This window comes from Haemorhous mexicanus, chromosome 1 (genome assembly GCF_027477595.1).
Source record: "Haemorhous mexicanus isolate bHaeMex1 chromosome 1, bHaeMex1.pri, whole genome shotgun sequence".
In the NCBI taxonomy this organism is placed as follows: Eukaryota; Metazoa; Chordata; class Aves; order Passeriformes; family Fringillidae; genus Haemorhous; species Haemorhous mexicanus.
In genome coordinates this window covers 115,602,128-115,626,192 of record NC_082341.1, presented here as the reverse complement: position 1 = coordinate 115,626,192, position 24,065 = coordinate 115,602,128, and the positions used below count along the sequence as shown (strand labels likewise).

Genomic DNA, 24,065 nt, shown 5'->3' with positions numbered 1-24,065 from the left:
TTTGCCCATATGAGAAGAGCTCCATCCCTGTGATCAACTTGTTGTCCCTCTTCTGGACTCCCTCCAACAGGTCTGTGTCTTTTTAGGACTGAAGAAGAAAACAGGTTATCGAACTGTTTTGATGTCACAGCTTAAATTTATGGCAAGAGGAAGCAGAGAGAAATTTAGGGAGGAAGAAATGAAGGGAAAAGTATCAGAGACGAGAGAAGAAATCAAGAAAAGACTGAAGCAAAAAGGAACTAAAGGCATAATGAGTTCAAAGACAAAGAATGAAAAGATCTAGGAGAAAGCAGCATGGAAAAAAAAGGCTGAAACAGAACCAAAGGGCATGAACATAAAAAATAGCACAGAAGGAAAAAAAAGATTATGACAGCTTTCTAGTTAATTGTAGATGTCTGACAAGTGGCCTATGACTAAACCAGTGTATTGCATGTCCTCTGTATTTCCTGGTTTTATTCCTCACTGTTAAAATGAGGAAAAGAATTCTTCTTATGTTTTCCATCAGCAATATGCTCAAGATTAAAACAGAGCATCCAGTGATGCTGTGTTGACAAGAAACCCTGCTCCTCTGTATTTATGACAACATTGTTTCCCTACATATAGGTACCCATAAGAAATTAAAACCATAGAAATAAAGCAAAAAGCTTAGCACATTTAAGCTACTGCTCAAGAAATGATATCACTCCTGTATCTTCTGGTTTTTGCTGACATTAACTTCTTACCTAAGTAAGACTTCAGAGAACATTGCAGTATTCAGTAACTACTTCTGTTTTGAAAGCTGGCAGCAATTTGAGATATTTTCAAGCAGTAGAGGTAGCACTGTTGGTCTGCAAGTGGGATCTCTAATGGATAGACTGGGTTTTGTTAGGGATTCTGCTGTTTCCTCACTGCAGAGTTGGAGTTTGCCTGTTTTAGCCTTTTTGACATGTTTATATCTTAAACCTCTGTCAGTTAGATTAGGACAGGCTGCAAAGAGGGGCCTACATTGTAATTGTCATTGTGATATTCAGCTCTTAAAAATGTTCTCCATTAGTTACTTCCTGAATGTGTTGCCTGCATTTGAGGTTTCATTCTCAATTTAAATAGAATGAGAAGAAATTAATAGTCCCGTGTTTTTTACAAAATAATTTTTAGCTCTCACCAACCAGTTTCTAACAATTAACTAAAGAATTGCTGGTCAAAAATGCTCATTACCTGCCTGTAATGTAAACCTTAGTAGCCACTGAAATATATTCCATAAGCAAAATATTCACTAATCCTCCTATAAACTGCTGCTATTTCATTTTAAAAGGAAAATAAAATCCCCCAAACCTTGACAAAGCAAAAACTGGAATCTGGGTGGAAACTGTGAAGAGTTTTGGCAAAAGGCCAACATTTCACCAAAACGTGGAAATGATAGGTTTCCAGTAGATGTTTTAGGTTGATGGATTTTGCCAAAGGCACAAAAACTATGTGGGGCTCTCTCAGGCTCTTGGCTTCACTGAGCTATGATACCACCTGCAAAGTATGCTATTATTGTCCTTGGAAACTCACTGATGAAGTGCTCCTGACTTTGATAACAAAGTAAGGTTGTTGTTTTTCTTTTTCTTATTTTGCAATGTAAGTTCTTTAAAGAGTAAATTAATTCAGATCTTCTGGTTTGATTTTGGGTGTACTATAGAAAATGTTTAAATACTCTGTTGGCACACAGTTTTCAGAAATCCAGAAATTTGTGATGAAGCTTTCCTATGTGGCAACCTGTGTTTCTCAAATTTTCAGAAACTCTGTCAGATCCTTTTAGAGCTTCAAAATAGCAGCGCATGTTGCCAAAAATAATTTAATCTTTTATTTGAGTCTGTCACCATTTTGGTTTGACTTTTCAACTCCCACAAAGGACATTGTATTTTTTCCAAAGACACAGCAGCCACATTTTGCAATGTGACTAGTTATTGGTGGTTATATTAATATGTTCTTTTAGTATTTGGTTGAAAAAGTCTGGCTCCCTACATCAGTTACAGGAGTTCTTGAAGTTCATTAATAAAACAGCTTTGTAAAATGAAAGCTATTTAGTAGCTAAGAAGTAGGCAAGTCTCCTGCTCTGTTAAATCAGCTCTGCTCTGGTACTCTCAATACTGGTGTACTAGGGTGATTTGGAGATACTTATTCTGATTCCCCCAAGAATTCTCCTCCTCTAGAATAGCTGGGGAAGGAGCAGGAGCTTTCCTGAAGATGCCCAATCAGGTAATAAGAAATTGGTTGTGGAAAAATTAGATAGAAGCTCTTTAAACTATAGCCTGTAAATACACTTTATTCTTCTACTTGAGTGAGAATCTCAGTTGCCTCTCTTTTTTTAATCTCTATTTAATTTTTGAAGTTATTTCTATTAGGTTAAAGTGATGTATTTTGATGTTGGTCAATACCAGTGGGGAGAGGCCTAGGGCAGACTGTATTTTAGCTAAAAGGAGAAAATAGCATAGGAAGATATGTGTTTCAGGTGGTCTTTCAATTATTTCTTATCTTTCAATTATACAAACTTCTATTTAACCAGATAAACCCACTGGAATGAAAGTGTCTGGGTAATTTATAGTTTCCTTATGGCTAATAAATGTGCTTCTGTTGAAAGGAATATTATAAACAAGTACAATATGGCAGATTGGAAAATTAGTGTGAAAGGATGAGCAGATAGTCTTAGAAACAGTCAGTGTTCTCTCAGGGACTACTGTAAAAACAATGACTCTGGAGAGAAGATCATGCCAAGGATAATTTGGGAGCAAAATATTTTTATTTCTTAGTTCCTGTTGCAAATAACTGAACAGTTTGTTTCTGGAAGTCACATTGTTAACACAGAGCAAAGGGAGAAGATTTTAAATATTTCAGTGTAGAACAAGCTTTGTGTAAAAAAGTCCTTTACAACTTAGCAGTTCACTTGTTAGATAACACTATTTTAGAGTCAAACCTATGAAACTCTAGCTTTCAGCTCTCCATTCTTCCCATAAAAATGCTGTTGTCCTCATGCTCCAAATAGCAGAATTGCACACAAGGATGCCTTCCCATTATCAAGGGTGAAATTTTATAAAGGAGCTGGAAAGGCCAATTATTGTGTAACAAGGGGAGCAAACTGGTCAAAGTCAGTTGCAAAGATATGGGTAAGATGAACAAATATGTGAGGATTTCATAAAAAGGAGGTTAATTGGATCTTGAAATAAATGGTGAGATGCTGGAATTGTATTTGGGAATTCAGAGTCTTCCCTGTAACGAGAAAAGAAGAGATGGACAGTAAAGTTCCACACATGTGACAATATGAAGTTTTAAAGGGGCCATGAAAAAGGGTAATAACAGTAAAGTCTGGAAGATAGAAAAGCATAGGATTTAAGAGAGGTTGTGGAAAGAAAATGGCTTATTAATGCAAAATAATGGAGAGTTGGACTTCTATCTATAAAACCTGATAGCAAATTCCTTAGGATAATAGCTGAACCTGAGTATTCAGTTATGCCTCCTTCCTTCTATTTGAATTGAGGAGCAAAAATTAGGAATTTTTTTATGGTTTCAAGTATTTCAGTAACAAAATAGCATGCATATGCCAAAAATATTTTATATTTTCTAATGTGTTATTTATATTACAAGTATTATAGATTTAATGAAAAAAATAAAACCAAAGTGAAACACAAATACCTCCTGTAGGCAAGTTCCCTGCTATATGGAAAACTCACATTTTGCACAGGAATGAATTGGAACTCTAACAATGCAATATTAATTTCAAATATATTTTTAAGGGAAATTTATAGGATGTGAATTTTCCCTTAACCTTTCAGGCTTAACTTTAAATTTTTTTATATGTCAAATAAAAGGCATGCTTCTCACTCATACCAGTTTACCAAAAGCTAGTTTTTATGAATTTTCCAAAAACTTTGTCATATGTAGAATCAGTTAAAAATGTAAATGTGAAAAAAAAAAAAAGGTTCTAATTTAATTGATAATTTTGGAAAAAAGCAATCAAATCCGTTGTCATAAGAATGTTCTAATCCCTTTCTGTGTCATAGGAATAGTTTCTATGAAAATATTTTTGCTACACAATAGCACATGGGGAAGTATACAGAAAAGCACACGTAATTTGCAAGAGTAATTGCTGAAAATGTAGATTTTTGTGTATTCTGTGGCAGAGAGTGAAATAATGAAATGTAGGAAAAAGATGAAAGGGCTGGATGTACAACTGGGGACAAGCAGAATTCTGTCAGCTTTGGAATAGGGTTTTATGTATTTGTTAAAAAGATTGAGTAACTTTTACCAATGTGAAGGTAGATTTTTAGAAGAGAATCATGTAGAGCCAGTAAAGTGTTTTCAGCTCTGCCTGCCTCCTAACCCCTTTCCTTTCCATGCAGCATGGAGACCTCTGCTGCTGTCTTGCCAGCTCTTCAAACGTTCAAGTCTCTCTTGCTCACAGGAGTTCTGTGGTTTATGAGTGTCTGATGCAACAACTGAGAGAATTACACACTACTCAAATAGCTGTAAAAGTCTCTAACTAAATGCAAATGTAAAATGTAATGTAAATGTGAAAAATGAAGCTTCGTGAAAACAAAAGAATTGCCACACTTCCATCAGAGGCATTTTGCCCTGAAAAGGTGGTGTCTTCTCTTCCAAGTTGGCATTTTTAAAGTCACAAAGACATGGTCATTACAAATAGTCACCCTCAGCAATTAGCTTCCATCACTGAATTAGTTTTGGTTGGGTAATCAAGTGCCAATTTTGTACACTCACCAGGGGAGCCAAGAGTCTCTGCTGGGATAATCTTCCTGCTGTGAGTTCATGTGGTGTCATCCTCCAAACCCTGTCCAATGGCCATACACCAGTCTTGAACCCCAGCAGGCACTGAAGCACTGTGGTAGACTTTATATTTTTAAATGTTACAGATTACTTCTGCTTTGGTCCTTATAAAATAAAAGCACTATTTCTGTTGGCAACTTTGTAGTTTCTGCACTGCTGTATTTGCATCTTTGGGGTATTGTGCAAATAACAGGGATAAGGTTTTTCTGCTGGAAGCATGCTAGAAATTGATAAAAAAAGATTTTTTTTCATATCAAAGAAATATATTTTTCACAGAAAGTCATCAAATGAAATACATTTTAGAGTTTTGGGAGTTGCTTTTTGAGAAGGTTTCAAATCAGGTGGAAAATATCCGTGAAAAACGTGGGTTTCACAGCATAAATGAATTTATTGGGAAGAGAAGACTGAGAGGAGGGGATGCGATAACAGTCCTCAGTTGTTGGAAAGAGTCTCATAAAGAGGGAAGAGAATGCTCTCTTCTCCCAAAACCAAAACCACACCTTTCCTCCATTGCAATCTAGGTTGACACATGAAAAAGAAATAGGCTAATACATTTAGTAAAGTCAGAGGTGGGTTTTAAAAATGTTTTAATAGTTCTGCAGACAGTGAAACACTGGTGCAGGTTGTCTGGGGGATGCATGGAATCTCTGTCACTGGAAGTCTTAAGATAAAAACAGTGGTCAGGATTGACCATCTGACCTTGTTTTGGTGCAGGAAGATAAAGTAGATGATACTGTGATGTCCTCCCAGGCCTCCTGTTGTATGATTTGACTTCAGGTGAATGTTGTTGCTGACTTATAATGTCTTAGAAAGAGGTTGATATTTCATGTCACAACCTCCTAAAAATAGGTCATTAGTCATGAACCTTTACTTTCTTTTTGATGAAGCAGTACTGCTTAGTACTTATTGTTGCAAGGAAGAAATTAAAATAATGAACTCAGAAACTTCAAGAAAGGGTAAGAACAAAGTGGTCACAATATAAATAGCAGCATCTCAGTATTTTTAAGACCTCTCGATAAGCATCTAAATGTTTGGGGAAGGAAATAAACTTGTCTTTGGCCTTGGCTTCATTTGTTCTCACTGAATAATTTCTCATTGCTGTCACTTTTTTTTCCAGCCCTCAGTTTTTAAGCACAAAACGTTCACCTGTGAAACATCTTACATCTACTAATGCTTCTTACATCTACTAATGCTTCCACTCCACCAAGATTTAATCTTTCACTGATGTTAAGAGAGATGTGTATGCTCCCCTCCATGCTCATACCTTCGTGTTAGCACAAAGGTTTTTGCTTTCAGGTGGTGAACTGAAACCAAGAACTGATTCTTGTCTTGAGCAGACTGGCAAATATTAGAAAAAACCAAATACACAAACAAAGAAGCAAAACCAAAACATTTTAACCAAGTTTACTTCTTCAGTCTAGTTTACTGCAGGACCATAAAATGTATTTTTCAAGGTCTGTGGAGGAATCTGAAAGAGCATGTTTCTGTCTGTCAAAGGTGGGAGCTGCCTTTTGAAAGGACAGTGCAAGACCTAAAATTGGGTATTGTGTATGAACTATGAGTTGTCCTCTACTCTCCCACCCCTTGTTTAGCACTGCAGCTACTTAATAGAGTAGCAAAAGGAAATCCTTATTGGCTTTTGCACAACTGCAGAGTCAACACAGGTGAGTGATGTCTCTTCCTTCTCTGAATCAGTATTCATCTGTGTAGAAATACAGAAAGGTAGAAATTTTGTTCTTAACTGAGCTTTTGCAAACTCAAAGTGAGCCTTTTCCTTCCTCAGTTTGCTAATGAAACAGCTACGAGAAAAACACTTTTTTTTCCTGGTACTGTACACAGTCTTCAAATTCACAGTGAATAAGTATGGATTTCTGCCATGCAACTTTCTCAGACTGTTTTTCCCCACAGTTCATTTAAGATGGGAAAGTCGTTGTTTAAATAAAAACTTTAGAGAAGATGTTGGGCAGGGTTCTCTATGCAATACTTTCTTTAAAAACCAAACAAAACAAAACAGAGCTGAAAACAAAAAAAAACACACCCCGACTGTTGCATTTTTAAAATACATACTTAAGCCATTTTGACCTGAATTTGTTTCCTTCACAAAAGGAAATCTCAATGCTGGTGCATAATTTATGATCTTGGCATCCAGCCGAAACATATGTACATACTGAAATCAGTTTTGCATCTGTTTAACTTGGTGCACATGAGTAGTCTAATTGGATTTAGTCTGATGAAATGACACATGTGAGATCAAGTGTCTGCACAACAAGGATTTCAGTTAGTAGATTTCTTTAGGGCAGCAGCCTCTATGCTTTGTGTGGTGCCTAGCGCATGAAATGGCTTTTTGATCATCTCAAAGCCTTCTGCATGCTATACAGCTGTAGTGATGGGTGAAACAAAGAACTACAGAAGAACAAGTCTTGCAGCATAGGTCAGATCTTCTACTGCACAGCACTGTACAAAAGTAGCAATTAATTCATTGGAACTTTCTTTTTTTTAAAAAAAGGTCTTTTGATAATCTCTTTAGGTTTAAGGGAAATCACTCTTTCCTTTGTTACAGGCTACCAGGTTGCAGCTGTTGGCCTTCTGGTAGCCATTGGCCAGGTTAAACACTTTTGCTTCCACATGCTAGACACTGATAAACTACAGCCATCACCTCCTTTAGGATGGACTCTGAACTTATCTGACTGGGCAGCAATGTAGATACCATCTTCACAAGACAAGCTAACAGTGTATCAAGAACTGCAGTTTTGTTTTTTCTCCTCTTGCAAGCCTTGTCTTCCCATGCCATCTTGCATCTGCCATCTGGAGCCCTGGCTAATTTCTTGCCCCAGAAGGGGTGGTACTGAGCTTGCTACTTGTTGAAACTGTTTTTATCCCAAGGCCAGCTCTTCTGGTTTGTTCTCATGTTTTCTCACCCTTCCTAAATCTGCTAGGGAATGAAGGGTGGTCTAGAGAGTGAAGAGACTCAGGCAAGGAGATGAGAGAGACTGCAAGTTCTGATATTAGGGGCATTAGAGATTAAAAACTGGAAATCCAGGGGATAGGTACTGTGAGAATATAGTCTGGGAGGATATATAAAAAAGGATGGCTTGGAATATGAGTGCTGTTAAGGCAAGGCGAGTGACTCTAAAACTGATGGTGTACAGAGGACCAAAGATGGAAATGAAAGATGGAAAGATGGACCAAAGATGGAAAAACAGGAAAAGGGGAAAAAAGAAGCTGAAGTAAGAGTATAAGGCAAAAAAATATACCTTACGGATGAATGGTTTTGTTTTTCTTTCCCTTCTACCGCACTGTCCAGATTCATTCTGTGGCTGGCAAAATACCCTGAATAAAGATAATTTTAGGAAGCTTGGAATGTGGTTCAAGATGTGCCATTTGAAATGCATTTTTATTTGAAGGATTATGCTCCTGACTTTTGCTGATATTAAGGGAGGAGGCATCTAAAAAGAGTGTGTGTGTGTGTGCGTGTGTGTGTGTGAAATTTGTCATGTGGCACCTGATTCAGACTACAGAATGCTTTGAAGCAAGAGAGAAAAATAGTGAAATATTACAGCATTAAGATAAAGAAATAAAGTTTTGCTCTGATTGACCTAAATGTGAATCTGATGACGCTGGTGGAGATACTCTCGGATATGTTTGTGTGGCTGGGGAAAAGCTTTGATCTTTATGTGGTAGAATGTTAAGTTGTGGAAGGCTTTCTGTTACTGATGCCTTTTTATGGTCTTCAGTTTGAAGTGTATGCAGTGGGAACAGTCAGCTGAGGACTTGATATTGCAAGGGAAAATGCACTGTATTAACTTTTGGTAATTGGAAATTTTTTGGTCCTAAAAATGGGTACTCTTTATTGAGATGGTCATCTGTTTTATCCGACAAAATGAATTTCTGCTCAGGGGAAGGTTCTGAATGCTGATTTTCAAAGAAGAAATGGTTTTACTACATGATTCTCAGGGAGCCTTCAAAATGTAAACCTACACATCTCTAATTCATTCTGGGGTTTTGCAAGTGAAACTAGAACATAATCATATCCTTATTTTGAATAATTTTTTTGCATCTCTTGATAATATTTAATATTCATTGGATGAATAACTGTGTTTTTTCTAATTGAATACTCTTTTGCCTTGAAATGTTTAAATTTTAATTCTTTGGAGTTTTGTTCAAATCAGCTATCCCTTATTTACATCTTGATTAATACAAAAAAAGTTACTATTCATAAGAAACTTCTGTAGGTAGTACTTACACAAGGCTGTATGGTAAAAATTTCATGTTAACTGTAGTCATCATGGGTAATTAATTTGTTAATGGATTTACTGAATTTGCAGTTGGTCACATTTTTTTTAAAGCACTGAAATTTTTATAATTGTGCATTGTTTGCTCTTGGAAAGATTAGGAGCACTTTATGTTGAATAAAGTACAAAAAGAATTCATGGAATTCTTGAAATATTTCCTGAGCATTTTCTGATAAGTAAGACCTTATTTTTGCTGAGAATTTTTACAAGCATATTTTTTTTTCTCTATTTTCAGTCCCCTGCACATAGCTATTCAAGCTATGACTCTGGCAAGAATGAGAGTGTAGGCAGAGGTGCTGAAGATCTGTCTCTGAATAGAGGAGATGAGGATGAGGATGACCATGATGAGCAAGAAGATCCTGAGAAGGTTAATGAATCAGATGGGGTAGAAGCTGAGCGACTGAAAGCTTTTAACGTAAGCCCTCTTGCACTCACCTTGTTTACTTCTCCTGTTCCTTTTGCATTGTTGTTTTTGGGTAAGTCTGACAATATTAAAGGCATATTAATTTGTGGGATTTATTTCAATTATTATTTTAATACACATTAAACTCTTGCCAACAGACGACAGATTTGCTGTGTTTCATTTAGAATTTTGGGGCAGAGTGCCATCTTTTCCAGTGAGGAAAACAAAGCTTTGTTCTCTATGTGTGCATGTGTGACCATGTGTGTGGCTGTGTGGATGTGCATGTTCACCCACTGAATGGAAAGAGACTGTAGCTAGTTTTGTCAGGAGACCATTCTGGTGGTCAGCTGTTCTCTATTGCTTTCTCAATGTATATAATTATGCATGAAAACACAAGCAATTGTTCAAAGAAAGAAAAAAATGTGAGTCAGTTCAATAAAATGATTAGCAATCACAGCTTATTGTTAATAATGAAACTTAAGTAGTGCCTATTTTCACAGTCTGTTCTGGTTTATCTCACAAGTTCTGTATCCTATAGACTTTTCTTGTCTATTTTTTTAAACCCAACCCACCCCCACCCCAAATAACCCTTTAAAGAACTGTTTGCTTTATATTTCTGGCTTCCCGTTACAAAGCTCTTCAGTGGATAGAAAACAAAAACTGTCTTCCTATCAGTAATCAAGCCAGGAAGCTAGGAAGAGAAGAGAGCTGCCCTCCAAACCCATCTCCTCTGTCTCCCTCTTGCCAACAGATGTTTGTCAGGCTGTTTGTAGATGAAAACTTGGACCGAATGGTCCCAATCTCTAAGCAGCCCAAAGAAAAGATCCAGGCTATCATTGACTCATGCAGGCGACAATTCCCTGAGTATCAAGAGCGTGCCAGAAAACGCATACGTACTTACCTCAAGTCCTGCAGGCGGATGAAAAGAAGTGGTTTTGAGATGGTGAGTTTTGACTTAAAACCCAGCCCTAGTTTCCATCAAAACCCCATATGTAAATCCATGGCACTATTTTGTTTTCATCTTAGCGTCTTTATTTTTTGTTTGGTTTTTTTTTTTTTTTTTTTGGTAATACCAGGTCAGAGATTTCTTTTTCCCTCCTTCATTCTTCCTGAATTTATTCCCCTTGATTTAAAAGTGCAATAAGACAGTAGAGTTCACAAAATGAACTAACATGGATCTATAGGAAAAGAAGAGCAAAGCAAGGCATAAGGAGGGAAACTGAACTATGGACTATATAGTGACTTATTTCTTACTTTAAGTTACAGTTACAGATTTTTGCCTGGAAAAGTCCTGCTGTAAGATGGATTTTTCTCTAAAATGCCTCTGCTAGCTGGATTCCAGTGAGCTCTGTAAAACTGACCCTCAAGAAAATGCCCAGTGTAGTAACATTATAGTGGCAATGGCTTTGGCTTTGGGTGTTTTCTTGTACACCTCAGCCAATTGCTTATCAATGAAAGTTACTCCTTTGAAATCTTTCAGTTGATATATAGGTGTGCAAAACATGTTTAATGGCTGTAAACCAAACATGTTTGGCCAAACTCACAATTTGAGCATCCCAATGGTTTAGTAGTTATAACTGAACCAAAACTCATGAAGATTATCACGGTATACAACTGACAGTGTTTTCAGACATTGTTATTTTAATATTACTCAGTAGCACAAAAATGGGTAAATAAAGTCTTCTCATTAACTGGGAGCTTCATTATCTCTGGAAAACATTTGTATTTCTAAAATGGAGGAAAGTCAGAAGAAATTAGAGAGCTGCACTCCTTTTGTTTAATGTCTTAGCTACCTCTCTGGCCTTTAAGATGACAACAAAAACACCTCATTATTAAAAATAGATATCATTTAGTGATTAAACATACCATTTTTTTTTAATGAATCATCTGCAAACCCATTGATTACATTAAAATCATTGGAGATGATTGCATTTTGCTGTTTTTCTCTTTCTCTCTGTCTTTCTCTTTCCTGCAGTTTTTTGCAGAATATTTATGAGTACCATATGTTGTTTAAGATGGTAGCTGACAGTTTTAAGAACAAAATATCAAGCTTATTTGTAGGGTAAGACCACTATTTGATAACATCAAAAGCAAAGACAGAAACTAAATTTTTGTGTGTGCTTTGGATTCAAATCAATGGCGTGGTTTTATTATTTGAAACATTGGGATAACACTGTTTCTGAACAATGGAAGCTCAGATGAAGAAAGACAGGTAGAATAAAGGACATCTGTACAGCCAGAAGTGCCAAAGATTGACTGGTGATGTACATGGCAGATTGTTTAGCCCTAACAAAAGAAACTAAAAAACCTAAACCAAACCAAACAAACAAAAAAGGACAGATAGAAAATAAATATTTCCTACAATATACTAAGTAGCATTAAATTGCATTGACTCACTGACAATAATTCATCAACATAAATTTCAGCTTTCATGAAGCCAAATATTTTATTTTGCTGTACTTTCAATTGAAAATATCTACAAAATTGGCCAATGCTAGCAAGTCTCCTCACTGCTCCAATTGATGGCCTTATTACTATCATTTTTCATGCTGATGAGCAGTTATGTAAACTGGCTCATTTTTGTCATCTGAAAGACTTGTGCAACTGTTTTGCAATATGAAGTAGGGGCTACAGTCTGATCCATGAGACCTGGGTTGGCTTGACTTCAGTGCACATTTGCAAATGTTACTTTCATATGAATAAAGGTTGCAGGATCAAATTTTTTCCTGGAAGGGGAAACGAAGCAGAAATTATCAGGAATATGATCCAAATAGGCAGTCTTTATAGTTCAGAAAGATTGCCTGGTTTTAAAATGTTTCATGATGGCTTTTTTTTTTTTTTTTTTTTTTGTTAATGATGGGCTTTATGTCCTTTTAAACAAACAAATCACCCTCTAAAACATTGACTTTTTTGCCCATGAGTGGAAGTGACAAGGCACTGGAACTCATGCCAAAGACTGCAGCCCTCTTGGGCCTGAAGGGATATTTGCCTGTGTCCCTGTTTGCAGATAGAAATACAAGCCAAAGACTATCCAAAGTCTCTGGAGGAGCTCCCATCAGCTTCCTAAGAGAATAAACAGCATTTTATGCATATGTCTTGAATAATTCTGAAATTTTGTGTGTATCCCTTTGGGTTTTTAAATTATTTTCTGATTTGCTTTCTAAGTTACTGTATCATTATCTCTTGATTATAGGCATTTTTAAAAATGCTGCCATGGACAGAGGCATTTGACTACTTGATTGTTTTAAACATCCTTACCATTTTGGTAATGGAGAAGAAACACCTTTTCTGGATAATAACGTTTGTTCAAAACAATCATGAAGGGACACAATGGTGTTGTTTTGAACAAGGGGCTACCCTCAAATACAGCAAACCAGAATAATGATCTGCTCAGCAGCAGTACCAGTACCATTCTTCTATTAAAAAGGATGTCAGATAATAACCTCCCCAGGAGATGTCTTTTGCTATACCCATGTTAAATACAAGTTTTTTATTTTGTTCAGGTTCAAAAATGCTACATTTTGACCACTTAGTTGCATGAGAAAAAGAGAATATTCTCTTTTATGGCATATGACAGTTCAGACTGGATGTGGAACCGTGCAGTTATCCACAGCGTCATACTGGAAAGTGAAGAGAAAATGTAAACACTATGTTAGTGTATTAGTGTAAAACTGCATGAAAAAGATGAAAAAGCAAGCCTGGAGCCTGATTCTGTCAGTTATTTGCTGCCTGTAATCCCAATGACAGCTCTTGCTGCATAACAGGCCAGTTCTAGCTTTGAGGCAATAAAAAATGCTCAGTCTCATGAGCATTCATATTGTTAATTAACATGATTCTTAGTATTATTATGTTTAGGAGATTATTTATAGTTATTCTGCTTCTCCTTGTGACAGATAGCTGTCTGTGGACTCTGAGGCAGCTTGCATAGCTTCTTGTTACAAAGATGCCTTGGAGAAGCTCCTTTTCTGCACTGGAAATGCTCTGCCCATTTGACTGTGCAGATGTAGTTGTGCAGTTTTCATTCTGACACAAGTACGTAGCTCAATAAGGCACTCAGCTTTTCTCATGAATAGGAAGATTGCTTTTCTCCTCCTGCTGTCTCTTGCTAATGGATTGTTGAGAATGTTCTCTTACTAAATTCTACAATCTTGCTCAGAATCTTTCCTTGGGAGAGAAGTCTGTCAAATACCAAAATCACTGGCTTTTGGATGGAATTTCTAGGTTGTGCTTCTGCCTGCATTGTGCTGTATTGCTTTGAGAAATTAAACATTTTTGATATTCTTAAAGAAATTATTTCTTTTTCTCTTCACTAGCCCAAAAAAAAAAAAAAAAAAGAAAAAAATTACTTCCTCATTTTCAAGGACTGATATAAATGAGAATATATATTAGGTGTTTTGTGACATCTATAATGTATGCAAGAGAAATTTTCTCCCTGCAATATTCAGATGGCCTGTTACACTGTTTTTCAAATCCTTTGTTTAGACTTGTCCCAGCCTCTGTGAAAAAGAACTGCTAATTAAAAAGGGTTAGTAGACAGATGCTGGAGATATGTGGTATGCATTTATTTAGTTATAGTCCAGAAAAACTTTAGATACTAGAAATAATCAAATGAGGGTCAATTGTCTTAATAGTTACATTTTCTTAGTACTCTCTGCTTCCTTCCATCTTCACAATCTCCTATGATCAGTCTCACTGCATTCAATTTGAAATTGCATCTTACAGTATCTTTTTCACAGATATGCCATTTTTTCTGTGAGCATCCCAATGCAAGAACAAGATTTTCTTGTTCACTAAGAGATCCATCCTTTATTTTTGAGAAAAAGGAAACCCTCCTTCTAAACACTACTGTAATACAAAACAATAGTATCAAAGAGCAAAGTGTTCTGTGTTGGAGAGAAAAGGCTAGTCATAAATGCTTTTTATTGTCCAAAGACAAGTTTGGATGTGTGGGAGAAGAGTCACACTGTACCCAAGACAGTTCCTGATTCAGGTCCCAGGGTTGTTCATCCCAGCTCCTTCTGTCCTATTTCCAGCCTCAAGAACAAATAACTAAGCTCTGTATCTTTCACTGCTGCTGTCACTTGGTTGTGCCAGTTGGCTGAGGGAGGTGTTTTAACAATTTGCAACTGTGCTCATGTTAATCAAGGTGTTTTGAATGTGTCTAGTGGCTTGTCATATGTCTGTACTGAGATGGAGCAACTTTGGTGGGGACTGGTTTCCAGAAGGGGGAAGTTTTTGAAATCTGCCTCATTAAGATTACTTGGGATAGGTGTCTAGGTTCTGCTTTTTAGTTTTAGAAAGAGAAATCTTTCAATATTTACTGAATTTAATGCTGAAAATCCAGCTGCCCTTGCAGTCACATGGGTTTTCAGTCCTCCAGGCTTTTATGTCTGGAAAGGGCATAAGCATTTTCAGGAAAATGAGGATCTGTGGATTCAGGGATGCATATCTAATTGATTAACAAGCTGGGAAGCATTAAGAAAATTATCACAGCAACAGCTACATGAAGATCTACAAATACTAATAGAGTTGTTGCTTTGTATTATACCCCAAACTCTGTCAGTTGGGCGCTTCCCTTTCTAAGCATCTCTCCCTTTTTTGGTAGTGGCTAACTTATTTAAGTCTGATGGGCAACTTGGTTGAAATAGGCCAAAGCTGCTCTCTGATAAAATTTGATTTTTACCATTAGATCTCCTATAGTCTTGAAAAAATATTCTAGGATCAGTTTTTCTAAGGCTCTTAAATGTGCTGGTTTTTTGTTTTGTTTTTGTGGGTTTTTTTTGTTGTTGTTGTTTGTTTGTTTTTGGTTTTTTTTGCCACAGAACAATACTGTGGCAATACTTGTGTGATTTTTAAAAACTTCCTCCTAAATCTTCCCCAGATAACTTTTGCTTTTAATGACTTTTCAAAGTATAGGCAATTTTGGAAAAGGGAGCAGTGGAAGAAGTAACACTTTTTCCACTAGCCTTGCAAAATGTGAAGAAGTTAGCTTTAAAAAAGGCATGGTATTTGGGAAAAGAATTAAAACTAAAAATTGAAAATACCTACCAAGCTGATAGGACTTAGTCTCCTACATCCTGTGAGAGAGGAAAATATAGGAATTCAATTTAGACATTTGCTTCAATTTTTTGTTGAATTTAGAATAAAAGTTATCCCATCTGAAATAGCAATAAGCTCTGATGTAGAAAAAAAAAAAAACTCCAAAGAATAGGTTAAAAGAATGTTCACGCTGTTTACCTGTAAGCTTGAAATAAAAAAAAAAAAAAGTAAATATTTTAGTGGTTTTTGATACTGTGATTCTGACTTAAATTGAGAGCTCTTGCTGCAGTGTTACTTGATTAACTGGCCTGTGCCAATGGTTTAAGGATAGGAAGCCAACTCAATGTATTATTTTAGGGGAAACAGTAAATAATGCTAAATCATACTCAGTTTTCCTAAAACTCCTCTGGAGTTTTGCTGTAAAGTGCTATCAGTGTTCAATACAATCCTCACCTGACTCTGAAGGAGTTGGGTCAGCAGGATGATTCCTGGAGTTCTCTGTCACTGCAAAGTACCAGATAAATCATAGAGATAATTGTGCCTAGGTTTGTTAGAGAAATTAGTTGACTTTGTCTCCCTCAGCAGTCAGTGAAGCACTTAGATGAACTGGTCTGAAGAGGTTCATCCCCAGCTGTCTCATGAGACAACAATGAAACAAAATAGAAGCCTGGATGACTACTTTTGAGAAAATACTTCATTTTTATGTAAATAAAGTCAGATGCATATTCTTGCTGTTGTTCACATAAGTAGTTTAAAATTTTCACTAACCCTGCTGAAATTGCTCAAATAGGCAGAGCCAGACTTGGTCCCATATGGGGCCATAGCAACAGCAACAGCAGCATGGTGGTTGATTGGCAAGAGTCATTTGCTAAACTTTTAGACAGGAATATTGATATTTTAAGATATACTTTGTGACATTGTTCACAGGGATCTTAGGATGAGGGAAGAGATGAGAAAGTTGACTCTTTGTTCAGAAGGCTTGGTTTATTATTTTATGATATATATTATGTCAAAACTATACTAAAAGAATAGAAGAAAGGGTTTCATCAGAAGGCTTCTAAGAATAGAAAAGAAAGGTTTGTCTCTGACTGAGACAGTCTGGACATATGGACTGTGATTGGCTATTAATTAGAAACACCCAGATGAGACCAATCATAGATCCACCTGTTGCATTCCACAGCAGCAGATAAGAATTGTTTACAGTTTGTTCTTGAGGCCTCTCAGCAACTCAGGAGGAAAAAAACCCTAAGGAAAGGATTTTTCACAAAACATGTCGGTGACAATACTTGGATTTATTTGGGTGCCATCATAATCAAGGTGCAGTGTTTCAATTCAATGTATTTCAAAGCTGAAAACTTAAAAAAGTGATTTGAACATCACTTGATGTTTCAAAAAGCCTCTTCTGCCATTTAGGAAAATATTTCTAACTATTTCATTGAGTCTTCTAACAATTGGGTATTTATCACAAGACCAAGAGACCGAGCAAAATATATTAAGCCCAACAGAAATGCAGGGCTACAGGCATTAAAATGCCAGTCCAGGTGTTCATATTCCACTATTCTGTACTAACAAATTATATAATTGCAAAATGGTTTGGGTTGGAAGTGGCTTTACCATTCATCTAGTTCCAACCCCTCTTCCATGGGCAGGGACACATTTCTTTCACTAGAGGAGGTTGCTCAAAGCCCCACCCAACCTGGCCTTGAACACTTCCAGGAATGGAGCATCAACAGCTTTTCTAGGCAACCCAATCCAGTGCCTCACTCCCCTCACAGTAAGGAATTTCTTCTCAATATCTAATCTAAATCTACCCTCTTCCAGTTTGTGACCCCTATAAAAGTACATCTAATATAGTGCAGTACTGTACTTCATTTGGTCTTTAAATTCAAAAATACTCTTTAGAAGGGTTTCTGAGTCCTTTGCTATTGTGCTGTGCAGGACAGTTCTGTTATACATTTCACTGCATTGTTCTGATTAAAAACTTATTTGAAGATCATGTCTTCCCTGTCTTGTAATCTATTTTGCATGTTTTCTATGAAAAAGTGCTATTTAGATATTGCACACTGTTACAGATATGTCGGGGATTTTTGGACATGGTGTTGGATCTTAATATTTTATGATGATAGAGTTGTGGCATATTTGCAGTATTTAATTTTGGAAATGAATTGGTCTTGCAATACCTGAGGAAAATCTGACATGCAGGAGAACACTAGGGAGTATCTAATTTTTGGGAGTCCACTGTGCAAAGAAATGCCTAGTGGTACCTTTGGAAAAATGCAGTTACTGTCAGTGAGGCATCTTAGGCATTCATCTTCAATTTTGGATGCCAAATCACTTTGAAAAATTTTAAACCAATTTTTTTTCCAAGTTTGATTAATAGTTAAAATACTTCCTCATTCTCACATTTATATTAATCTCCCAAGTAGTAAGCAATAGGAGTAGGGAAAATGGCCTCAACTTGTGCTAGGGCAGATTTAGATTGGCTATTAGGAAAAATTCCTTCATTTGAAGGTGAAGCATTGGAATAGACTGTCCAGGGAAGTGGTGGAGTTGTTGTCCCTGGAGGTGTTTAAAAGAAGTGAGGATGCAGCACTTGGGGACATGGTGACATTGGGAGTGTTGTTTTAATGGTTGGACTCAATGATCTTACAGGTCTTTTCCAACCTAAATGATTCTGTGACTCTATGATTTTTATTAGAGGTAATATTATTATATTGTGTCTATGAAGAAAATGAAGTAGCTTGCTTGTGTATGTGTTTCCAACTGTGCTATACTGAAAGATGTAATTTTCAGTGTTAATTTGCCTAAACTAGAAGGTAGTATTTATGCACACCTCAGCTTATGGTGTTTGGCATTCAGCAGGTGTACATGTGTGCCCATTACCTCACTAAACAGATAGCTGTGTTTTTTCAGAACTGAGCCAGACTGATGTAAAGTGTGAAAATATGTAGACAAAACTTTTGTACGACAGCTTTGGCTTTTATTTTTACTGGATCTCAAAAACATGCCAAGGTAGTAACTTTAGAGACAGTGGATCTCTAACCACAGGTGGACAGCACACAAAAATGACAAAAAAGTAAATTGCAAAATTCTTTTTAGTGAATATACTGCTCCTAGTGGTTTAGACTGAAATACAATCAGTTATCTAGGATATCAATCATTGGTAAATTTATGCCAAAAATGGACATAAGAAATTGAAACATAGAAAAGAAATACAGGAATTATTTGACTATGCCAGAAAAAATATTTGGTGTTTTGCTTGAAGATACTGCAATAGTACCTCACTTTAAACAGCAGACTTCATGATGCTGCATACAGTTGTTATAGTGAAAATATCTATTTTAAAACATATTGAACATGCTAGCCTCTCCTTTCTCAAGGAGTCAGCAATTATACCAAGAGAGCTAATTTCTAGATGAACTGGGCTAAGAATTTCTGATTTCAACTACTAAAAATCAGCAACCTTGCAGAACTACTCTGTAACTCCAGACAGGCTAGTTGTAAGATGCTTTGATTGTTGATACCCAGATCTAAGGAGCATGTAAGGCTTGTTGTAAGACAAGCCAGAAAGTCTTGTTGTAACAATGCTTTGATTGTTGATACCCAGATCTAAGGAGCATCAAAGTCATGAAAGGGTCTTCATTAGGGTTAACACACTTTAAGGCAAAACAGCACTTATTAGACTAGAAAGAAGTAATTTGATTTTCCATTAGGCAGCTTGCAAAAGTATATCTGTCAGTGATTTATAAACTCTTCAGAAAGAGAAAAAGGGATGAGTGCATAAAAAGTTCAAGCCAATTTGAACAAAAAATTATTTCCCACAAATGCATGCAAAAGTGCATATCCAATAAGGTGGTTAAGTGTGCATGTTGCTTTGTTGTCATTGTTGTCATCTACAGGCTCTGTGGTGGTCTCAAAATAGTTTCAAATGTGGGAGGACTGAAGGTGATTGGTCATATCCCATGGGTTACTGAGGGAATTCCAATCACTTCCTAAATGTCACTCAGAAATTGTTATAAACAAAGGCATCCATGTGCATAGGCAATCCAGCAGGTTTTCCTTACATCATTTATCAAAATTCTCTTCACCTGTGTTATGTTAGAGGCTGGATGTAAGCTGTGTGTCAGCTGAGGAGATGTAAAAACCAACACCGGATGTGTGTTCAAAATGTGACTCCTGGTTCAGTGCAGTCACGAGCAGATCATGCTTCCATGTAAATACAAAACAATTCTGTATATTGCTTTTGTGTGATGGACATACAGTCTTCTCAGAAGGTCTGTATTACACTGTTCACCAGATTTCTTCTAAGTTTTATTCATCTCTTCACCTGAGAGTTACTATAAATTTTTCACATGTCTTTTCTATCTGTCCTTGGTTCAAAATGTCAAAAATGTTATCCTGCCTTGTGATTTGCTACTTCTGGTAGATTAATTTACAGGATTTCTTCTTTACTTCTGTTTTATACATGGGTAGTTCCAGAATAATTATTTCCTGTTTTACATCACTGTGAAGTGAGAGAAATACCAGACGGGGGCTGTGAAGGTTATGCCTCAGACAACACTAAGCACATTCCAAACCAGCTAAATCTGGTTGGGAATTTTTTGGTAATGCCTTTTTTTTTCTTTTTTTTTTTTTCCTCCTTTAAGAAATGTTAGTTTGTCAAGGGTTTTCTATTTTGACATAAAATGAAACCTGGTTTTCTGCTAGTTCAGTGGGCAGGTTGTGGATCCAGGGATTGTGGGGGCAGCCTGGGAGCCTTTGGAAAAAGTTCTCCTTGGCTCCCACATTTCCTGCTGTAGTTCCAAACTTGTAGGAACCAGCACTCAGCACTCAGCTCTGCAGAGGGTAGCTTGGGAACCTGCAAAATGTCCTTTTGGCTGAGATCTGCAGGCTTCCTTCTGCAAAATTGAATTATATCACTTTTGCCATGTTTTCCAAGGCCTTTGAATCTCACCCTCAGCTTGGGAATTGAGAGATGTTCAGAACCCAACAGGGATGTTTGAGCTTCTTACAGAATTGGTTTTACAGCTGTAGTTATGAGAGAGATCATGAATAATCAGAAGTAGAGAGGAAAAGGAAGCTGAGTTAAGCCAGAGAGGGGCTTCTGAGCTTAGAAGATGGAGATATTAATTCAGTTTATTTAAAAACAATTTTTTGAAGTGGTTATTTCAAAGTAATTTTTCCTCTCAGACGAGGCTTTTCAAAATTGATCTTTTTGAGACTTTACAGATATGGAATTTTGCGAAGCAGAAAAATCTCCTTTTTAACATCTCTGCTCCTGGTGACAGAGAACTATATTCATCTTCTCAGTTAATGCCATACTAGAGCTCTGTTGATGGAGCCTGAACCCTGAGCAGATGATTTTTCTCCTGTGCTTTGTTACAGTACTTCACTCCCCAGGTGACTGGGCCATGTATTCATTACATTTTCCCTAAGGTTCACTCCAGGTGGTTCTTGACATGAACATGTAAACAGCCAGCTGCAGTGATGATTGAGAGAAATTGTGGGTTTAGACATATTTTGAGAAGAAGATACTCTAGTACCCAGAGATTTCTTCTTTTTTGCAGGTGCTAACTTGAGTTCAAAATTTCAATAGTGAGCACATGACCACTACACTCCTTTTCAAACATAACTGCTTGATTTTTATAATAACACTTTATTTTTTGTTCTATAAAGCACTCCAAAAAACGTATTCTCTCCCATAAATAAATAAACTGGGAGAACTGGTGTTCAATTGACTTTTTGGTCAGAACATTAGGTTTTTGGCTCACATATCACCTTCTAAAAATCTACTGAAGGGTAGGTATAGTTACAGGTTTAGCTAAAGACCTGAGCTGGAGGAATTATCCAGATGTTTGCTCACCATTTCCCAAGAATATCATTGTATGAACATCACTGTTACAGGACCACAGTGAGGCTTTCATGCAGACAACAGTCAGTGCACCTTGAACATTCATAAACCAGTGGCATGTACAGTGGTACTTGGCCAGCAAATACAGAGAGAGGTCTAGTGGGATGAGTAACAAATTCAGAGTAACATCACCATTCCAGGGAGGCAGTTTATTAAATATACTGCTTTTTCATTGAAACCCTTCTGCAAAGACTTACTTTGGAGCTCTGAGTAGGGTGTCTGCCTGTACTGCATGTAATGTTAACCTCTGTCATGACACTGGGGGTTAGATCAGTGTCCCTCATCTCTTAGATTGAATTATTTTCAAACTGGAAACAAGTTCAATACTTTGTTCTGTCAAATCAATCCAAGTATAACTTATTGCAGTATTGCAGCCTCTGGTTGCCTTTCTTGCAGTGCTGCTTTGCTGATGCTAGAGTTTGTTCTCATGTAAGTGGGGAGAAATAAGCCTATTGCACTAGTGAGGAAGACCCATAAATCCCTGTCTATTTCTGAAAGCTAGTTCATCTTCCATTCCCAGACAGACTGTGGTCACATCCTTTAGAGATAGTAGAGTGTCACACTAAAAATTGGCATTCTGCAGACCATATCCAAAGTCAATAAATGGACTTCAATTGCTAGAAGTAAAAATCTAATACTGATAATGGCTGGCTCCTCAGTTTCTGGAATGTTATGAAAACCATAAAATCAGTTAAACCCATACAATTAACCTGTTTTAAGGTTTTGGTCTAGGAACTGAATGGGAATAACTTCAAAATTTCCTTCCAAAATTAATTGACACTTCATATCCGGTTCATATCCATGTTTTTGGAAGTAAGAAAGTAAAACTCTTCAAAAACCAAACCAAACAAAAAAACCCCAAAAAACCAAAAACCAACCATCCAACCAAAAAAAACCCAACAAGCAAAAAACCCCACCCAAACCCCCTCAAACATGGCCATAGCCTCACTAGGTAAAAATTTACATAGTGGATGTAAATTTGAGTTCAATGAAGCTTTGAAAATTTGTGGAAGTTCAGAACTGGGTTCAGTAAATTGCAGTCTCTGTAATGAGCTTACATGTGCATCAGTATCTCTACTATTATCCCCACTTTGTTTATTTTCTTGGTAATTCTGATATGTCTTTGTATATTAATGAAGAAGATCATTATGAGCTTCATCTTTCAAGAAGATTGTTTTGTATGTAATCAGGAAAAAAAAGCTGCCTAAATATTCTTCCTAATAAAATGGTAGGCAAGATCATACTGGAGCTCATCATCAACAATGATGCTAAAAAGATTCTATCATTCCCTTTTTTGGGGGGATCCACTGCAACTTTAACCTTAAATGTGTAAATGCTATGAAATTAGTAATGACAGGTTTTGAATCAGAAAAATGAACCATATCTAGTTGAACAACAAAATATCTGGAGTGTTGGAAGGCTGGCATTATCGAAAGAAAACAGAATTTTTTAAAGTCATTTTAATCACATCAGTCATGTTGCAGCAAGGAATGCAAATATTCATATACTACAGATTGAGGCTGCTCTGAATGTTCTGACAATCTGTTAGGTTTTGAGTGATGTTTCAACCCTATCACTTGGGTTTTTTTGTTTTGTTTGGTTTTGTTTTTTGGGTTTTTCTTGGTTTTTTTTTTATGACTATAAAAAAACACTACTCATCTCTGTCACATGCTGCACAGGATAAAAAGCCTTTCAGTTTTCTTAACAAGAATCAGACGGCCAGGGTGCTGCTGGAACGCAGAGAATATGCCACTGTCTGTTCAAAGTACAGCTTAATGAGCCAGACTAAACACAGTGGACAATAGAGCTGTGGGGGGAAAGGGCTTCTCGTGGATCTGTGGATCAGCTGCAGCTTTAACATCTAACTAGTTTCATTTTTCATCTTTGCAAGTTCCATTTCCCTGTTTTGTTGGTATAAACTGCATTTCAATGAGCGGACTTTCCTGCCTAGGTGATGGTATGGTGTGCTTTGCAAAAGGATGTCGTGGATTACGCCAGGAATAATTCCTGTGTTTCTTTTTCTCTTTCATAGTCACGACCTATTCCCTCACACCTTACTTCAGCAGTTGCAGAGAGTATCCTGGCTTCCGCCTGTGAGAGTGAAAGCAGAAATGCTGCAAAAAGGATGCGCTTGGATAGACAGCAGGTACTGTGCTCTTTGGGGGTCTGCCACATCCATATTTATAAATGCACTGGACTCATTTACATAGGGTGCCATGCAGAAGGGTGGTGCAGTGCCTTGTATGTGCTTCTTGCTAGCAAGGTTAATTAAAATACAAAAGCTGTAGCTTTTTTTAATGAACACACAAGCATGTCTTTGTCTATATTTACATAAGCTGTGTCAGGGTGTCTAATATATTTGTAATGTCCAGCTGGATAAAGCTATATATTTACTTTTTGATGGCTGTAGATTTTCAGAGCATAATGTGTAATCCCTGTACTAGAATTAAAAAGAACTGAACATTGAGTGGATATAATGTACATAAATAACAGAAATGGTGCATGTGTCCATGAATCAGTGTATTTATTTGTGCACATATTCTCTTTGAAAAAGTGTATGCATTTTAAATAGAAGGTGAAATATTATTACTGACTGAAAATAGCTATTTGCCTGAAACAG

At 36.8% G+C, this 24,065-nt stretch overlaps 1 protein-coding gene across 4 annotated transcripts in view; it reads left to right on the top strand.

Moving 5' to 3' along the window:
- Nucleotides 1-24,065, top strand: part of NOL4 (nucleolar protein 4) — a 189,280-nt gene that overhangs the window by 130,837 nt on the left and 34,378 nt on the right. For 2 of the 4 annotated variants that reach the window (XM_059854263.1, XM_059854172.1), the window contains exons 7-9: nt 9,328-9,507; nt 10,247-10,438; nt 23,478-23,591. In XM_059854263.1, coding sequence (XP_059710246.1) covers nt 9,328-9,507; nt 10,247-10,438; nt 23,478-23,591 — 486 coding nt within the window. The remainder of the gene's footprint in view (nt 1-9,327; nt 9,508-10,246; nt 10,439-23,477; nt 23,592-24,065) is intronic. The other 2 variants (XM_059854357.1, XM_059854443.1) reach the window with 2 other exon arrangements.